This window comes from Danio aesculapii, chromosome 10, assembly GCF_903798145.1.
Source record: "Danio aesculapii chromosome 10, fDanAes4.1, whole genome shotgun sequence".
Taxonomy (NCBI): domain Eukaryota; kingdom Metazoa; phylum Chordata; class Actinopteri; order Cypriniformes; family Danionidae; genus Danio; species Danio aesculapii.
This window is the reverse complement of record NC_079444.1, coordinates 3,627,269-3,634,026: the sequence shown is the minus strand read 5'-3', so window position 1 is coordinate 3,634,026 and position 6,758 is coordinate 3,627,269. Positions and strand designations below refer to the sequence as shown.

General features: G+C 42.3%; 1 protein-coding gene across 1 annotated transcript in view; it reads left to right on the top strand.

The window, feature by feature from the left end:
- Window positions 1-1,710: 1,710 nt before the first annotated feature.
- arvcfa (ARVCF delta catenin family member a) overlaps window positions 1,711-6,758 on the top strand; it is a 49,820-nt gene continuing 44,772 nt past the window's right edge. Inside the window, exon 1 of the mRNA XM_056467133.1 lies at window positions 1,711-2,211. Within this exon, the coding sequence (XP_056323108.1) occupies window positions 2,200-2,211 (12 nt within the window). The 5' untranslated portion in view covers window positions 1,711-2,199. The remainder of the gene's footprint in view (window positions 2,212-6,758) is intronic.

Sequence of the window (6,758 nt, the reverse complement as noted above, 5' to 3'; positions counted from 1 at the left end):
GGATCATGAATCAGTTTCTTCCCCCATTTCACCAGTGTAAGTACGTGCGATTAAAATTGTTGCCTCGTTTACTCTAGCTTCCAAATTATGTATTTAGTTGTGTATTGTTACTTGTAACCGCGTGTACTGTATCAGGTTATCTCTTTATTCTCATATAAACCCACGTTGAAAACGCGACGCGTGCCGCTTTGTTCACAGATCATCAGCTGTTCCTACACAAATGCAACGGTCAAGTTTCAAAATAGCTCAGCTCAGGTTCGAGGTGAGGTGTATAAATTGCACCCAGCAAGCTGAACTGGCGCTCTAGGCCTGTGTGTCGTGTCCTCGGGGAGTAGTGTAATGTGTGTGTGTGTGTCTCCTCTGAGGGTAATGTGTGTGTGTATGTGTGTGTGTGTGTCTCCTCTGAGGGTAATGTGTGTGTGTGTGTGTCTCCTCGTGTGTGTAACGCTCTAGTCAAAGGATGATCACGCCGCCCTCAACCCGATAGTGAAAATGAAAGGGACCCGTTAGTAAAATGAGGACCGGGGGGTGTCGCGGTTGAAATTGAGGACCGGATATTCGCGGATATAACTGAGCGCCGCGCCCTCTCTATTCTGCCGCTCTAGGTCTCCTCTATGGACGCGCCGGCCCTGTGTGTGTGTGTATGTGTAAAAAGAGCAAGTAGACTGTGACAGGCTAGGAGATCTCCTCGCCAGTTCTTGGACTTTTTGCTTAATAAAATAGTTCGTCGTCAGTATTTTCTAGTCCATCGTCTGTATTTACATTCACCCACTGGCAGCCAAAATCCACTATGAAGCGTGTGTGCACTGTGACTACTTTTATATTGTTGATTAGCAGCTGGGCATTTCACTCTGCCTTGTGCTGAAGCCTGTCAGTGTCGTCGACCAATCGCAGCAGGCTGTCATTGGTCCAATCAGCGCAGATTAGCTTCGCGCTGAGGAGGGGTTTGGGAACAAATGAATCGCTGAACGATTCATATGGGAGTCGCTGGGATAATTAGGTAAAAATAAATGCAGATTATAAGACCACGAAAGTGTTTTTTGATCTTGCATGCATATTAGACTGTTGTTGGAGACCCTTACAACCTAAATATGACCCTATTTCATGTATAATATGGGCTCTTTAAGAAAAGTGTCCAGTGCATGAGGAGGGAGGAGTGTATCTGCATGTGGTTTGTCAAACCCACTCACCTGAACACAGTGTTTTATTAGAGATGTGGAGGGATTTTAGGAAAAGTCAGTAAAGGTGTTAGAGAGGTGCTTGTGGGTAAACTTTAGGAGTGCAGATCTGTCATCTACAGGTTTACAGCAGTAAAAGAACCCATTAGATCACATGTGTGGTGCAAAACTTTAATATCAGCGCCGTGACGTTCCTCCATGTTTCTCTGACATCACCTCAGCGGTGGCTGAATGATGGCTGTGTGACTTTGGATGCTTTTATCAGCACAACAGATCTGTTCTTTATGGACTCTCTCTCTCTCTCTCTCTCTCTCTCTCTCTCTCTCCCTCTCTCTCTCTCTCTGTCTTTGTGTGTGTGTGTGTGTGTGTGTGTGTGTGTGTGTGTACATCTGTGCATGTGTGTCTGAGCTCAGCCTCTGTTCCAAAGTCCCAAGAGGAAGCATGCGTGTGTGTGTGTGCGCGCGCGCGTTTGCATGTGTGTGTGTGTGCATGTTTATGCGTTTGTATCTGTTTGTGCTTGTGTGTTGTGTGAGTGTGTTAGCTCAGCGTCAGTCCCAAAGTCCCAAGGGGAAGCCTGTGAACTGTGTGTGCGCGCGCGCGTGAGTGCGTGCATGTGAGTGTGTGTGTGTGTGTGTGTGTGTGTGTGTGTGTGTGTGTGTGTGTGTGTGTTTATGACAGCTGCATCAGTCGCATTCGGACTCCTCGATCTCTCGTGTTTAATGAGCGCTAATGAACTCGTTTAATGAAGAACACACACGCGCCGGATGTGCTGCTGCTGTGAACAAGAAGAAGAGAGAGAGAGAGAGTGTGTGTGTGTGAATCGTGCTGTTGATTCAGCAGCTCTTCCACCACTGCGCTGAGCTGTGCGTGTGCTTGCATGTGCATGCGTGTGTGTGTGTGTGTGAGCATGATCGAGTGCATGTGTTCTCGTGAGTCTGGAGTCTGGATGGCCGCTCGTGTGTGAGTCTGGCGGACACACCGCTGCTTTTCCCCGCAGACGCCCGGACAGCGCGCCGCCAGGATGCCCGCGGAGGTGAGTGTTTTCCCGCAGCGCTTCTCCTCTGCGTCCGCCGCCTCTCTGGAGCTATCCATGCGTCGAGTGTTTTCACACACACGTTTTAGGATGACATGCACACACTGAGGATTGCGGCATATATGTGTGTGTGTGTGTGTGTTGATACTGCAGTGTGCGTGCGTGTGTTTGACAGTGAGATTAACTCTGTGTGCAGGATGACGCGCTGCGCTGGATGCGGCGGGCGCTGCTGCCACTGCGGGCGGAAACACGCGCGCGTCGGGATGAAGTTTTCCGTGATTCATGCGTCCTCGTTGCGCGCGTGTGTGTGTGCGCGCGTGCCCTTGAGCGGCATTCTGACCGTGTGTTTGATGGAAACAGTGTGTGTGTGTGTTGATGGATGATGGATGGATGGACCACTGCACATGACGTAAGACGGGTTACCAAGCGCCTGAAATCATCATCAGTGCTGTATTGAGGTGCAGTTCAGCTCCCCGGAACACACACACACACACACACACACACACTGATGCTGCTGCTCTGCTTCATGATGCTGCTCTTCTGTACGGTGCATTTGTGGATCCAGAGATGCATCATCCAGCAGAGCAGCAGCATGAAGCAGAGAGCAGCAGCAGCAGTGTGTCAGAAAGAAAAAAGTCATTTCTGGATGAAGTAAGTTGTCATTTTGATGGAAGACTGTACTCTAGCAAAATGTTGGGTTGTTTTAGCCTAGTGCTGGGTCAAATATGGACTAACCCAATAGCTGGGGAGGAAAAAAAAATCATTTTAATAAAATGTTTTTTAAAATTGCCCAATGTTGGATTTGTTCACGTTTGACCCAATGTCAAGTTAAAACAACCCAGCATTTTTTTAAAAATTCTTTGTTTATTGGTTTTCATGAACATACAAGCAAAAAAAAAAGGATATCGGTAGACACAAGTATAGCAGCAAAAGTCATAAAAATATCTAATAAAAATACAAACAGAATACAAAAATTAACCCAGCATTTCAAAATGACAACAATGACTTTTACTTTATTATTTTTTTTACCATAATTATTTCTTAGTCGTATTATTCCTCTTTTAAATGAATGGGTTTTGTAATCATAGTGTGTCTATATATATATATATATATATATATATATATATATATATATATATATATATATATATATATATATATATGTAAATATTTTAATAAGTTTACAGTAGTTTGTTTTGTTCAGTTGTTTGTTGTCTCCATAATAAATTACATATTAAATGACACATTATGCTCTTAAAAACGCCAGGTTATTTTAGCCCAACACTGGGTCAAATATGGACTAACCCAACAGGGGTGAAAAAATGTAATTTAAATGTGATATTTTTAAAACATTGCCTGACATTGGATTTGTCTATATTTGACCCAAAGTTGGGCTAAAACAACCCAGCAGTTTTTACAGTATAGTCTTCCATCAAAATGACAACAATGACTTTTTTTTTTAATAATTATGTCTCTTTTTAATTCTTAGGTCTAGTAATCATATTGTTAATATATATGCAAATGTGTTCATGAGTTTTCAGTCGTTTGTTTTGTTCAGTTGTTCGTTGTCTCCAAAAATTACATTTTAAATTACACATGATGCTCTAAAAATGCTGGGTTGTTTTCCCGCACTCACAAAAAAATGCTGGGTTGTTTTAACTCAACTTTGGGTCAAATATGGACAAACCCAACATTGGGTTAATTTTTTTTATTCAATTTAAATGACAATTTTGAATCCAGCTGTTGTGTTTCTCCAAATTTGACCAAAACATTGGGTTAAAACAACCCAGCATTTTTAAGAGTACAAACAAGGTAAAATATGGCCAAACCCAAATGTTGGGTTAAATTTGGTCCTATAAATGCAAGTTTAAAATAGAAACCCAGAAGTTTGTGTTGTCTATATTTACCCCAAATCGAGTTGAAATAACCCAGCATTATTAGAGTGTAATTATGTCACTCTTCCATTGTGAAATGTCACCATGGTGATACAAGGGAGACTAAAACTCTTTACTAAAAGCTCTCATTCGTTAATGTTAGTCAATGCATAAACATCACAGGATAATGAGCCAATTATTTTCACACTCCTCAACATTTGTTATAATGCTGGGTTATTGAACCAAATGTTGGGTCAAATATGGACAAACAACCATTAGGTTAATTTTTATATAAAAATGTAGGGCGTCGCGGTGGCGCAGTTGGCAGAACAATCACCTCACAGCAAGAAGGTCGCTGGTTCGAGCCTCGGCTGGGTCAGTTGGTGTTTCTGTGTGGAGTTTGCATGTTCTCCCCGTGTTGGTGTGAGCTTGCTCCGGTTTCCCCCCAGTTCAAAGATGGTACAGGTGAATTGGGTAAGATAAATTGTCCGTAGTGTATGTGTGTGAATGAGAGTGTATGGGTTGCAGCTGGAAGGGCATCCGCTGCATAAAGCATATCCTGGATAAATTGGCGGTTCATTCCACTGTGGCGACCCCTGATTAATGAAGGGGGGAAAAAAATGAATGACTGATTGAATAAAATGTAAATTGCTGTTTTTTAAACACAACTGTTGGGTTTCTCCATATTTGACTCAAATGTTGGGTTAAAACAACCCAAAAATTTTCAAAGTGCAAATAGGGTAAAATAGGTGCAAACACAAATGTTGGGCTAAATTTGGTCCAATGAATTGAAATTTAAAAAGTAACCCAGCATTTTGGTTTTGTCCTTATTTTACCCAGACTATACTACTTGTGTCTTGAAGAATATCTAGTCTAATATTATTTACTGTCATCATGGCAAAGAGAAACCAGTTATCAGAGATGAGTTATCAAAACTATTATGATTAGAAATGTGCTGAAGAAATCTGCTCTGCTTTAAACAGAAATTGGGGGGAGAAATATTCAGGAGGGCTCATAATTCTGACTTCAGCTGTATATAATGTATACAAAACTATAGAAAAAAGAAAAGGAAAGCTGTGGTTTATTATTCATAAGAGCTGAAATCATTTCCATCATGTTAGTGAATTCAAGCTTCAATACCATTTCGCTCATAGCTGGTCATTTTAGTGTATCCATAGTAACCAGCTGCATAGCAACACCCAAACACCATCAACACCAGCAAACCCGCAGTGAACAGAGAGAGAGAGAGGGAGGTTTTTTGTGCAGGGAGAGAGTTAAAGGTGCAGTCTGCCTAAATACTCACCGCACCGAACACAGTCCCACCCCCGCCGTCCAAAGCCACGCCTCCTGAAATCATGAACGCGCACATTAAAGGTGACAGTAGACAACCCAGAAAACTTTACAGTACTTTATAACACTATAATTCCCAATGAGAAACTGTATTATATCTAGTGTTTGCAGTTGTGTAGCAGCAGAGCTCGTCATAATGTGCAATATTTCAAGGATCACTGCTCTCGCTCTCTCACACTCTGTCCTAAAGCCACTACTGTATGCTTAGTGTTTGGCCTGCGGCGTGCAGGAATTACACTTATTACTAAACCATACTGACATGCTATTTCAGAGTGAATATTCAGAGTAGCGGTGAACGATATAGGGAGCGCGTCACAGGCTGCCATTGATCAACAATGACCCAATGTGAATGTAAAAGCAACTTCAGCTCGGTAAAGCAGGCTAGGCAGAATAGAGATATTTGCTGAGGTTTTGCAAATCGTTCATTCATTTTCTTTTTGGCTTAGTCCTTTTATTAATCAGGGGTCGCCACAGTGGAATGAACCGCCAACTAGTCCAGCACAAGTTTTACGCAGCGGATGCCGACTGAAGAAACAAAAACGAGAGCACTTCCGTATTGAAGAATAAGGTCAATAGCGCACGTGTTTGGAGCACCCAGAGGAAACCCACGCCAACACGGGGAGAACATGCAAACTCTATGGAATAATTTTTGTGCCAATAAGAATGAACGTAACTTTATAAAACTGAACGTAACTTTCCAAGAAACGATCAAAAATATGCCACTGCAAAAGAAGAAAAACACAATGAAAACAAAACAATAAACTCAGTCGCACGAATTTAACATGCTCGTCAAATATGCTTCATTCTTTGTTAATGATTTTCAAAGAATCGTTTTCGCGAATCATGGATTTTGAATGCGTTGCCACAGTTTTCGCTTACGCTTCGTAAATTTTCGTTTGCTGTTTTGGCACAAACTTCTCGTGGGGGCGGGCTTAACAGCGATCTACACTGATTGGCTAATGAGCTTTTGATGGACAGTTGCTCTCTGACCTGGAAGCACAGACGGTGACGTCAGTGCACTGCAAACTTGTGAATAACAACAATAACCCGCAAAATAACTGTTGCACACTGTACATGAATAAAACTTTTATTGTTGTTATTGATAAACGTTACTTTAGCAACACGAACTTACTTCAAGCTGCCCTGAGGGACAAGCTGAGGTGGAAGATGATGGCACCGCTCCGTGTCTCTCCCGGGAAGTCATCTTTAGAAACTAAGAGACGACCGTAGGTAAAATACTAACATTAATACTTAACATAAAGCACGACGTATTGCACACCGCAACAACTTTCCGATATGCGCGCCACTGACGTCACCGTCTGT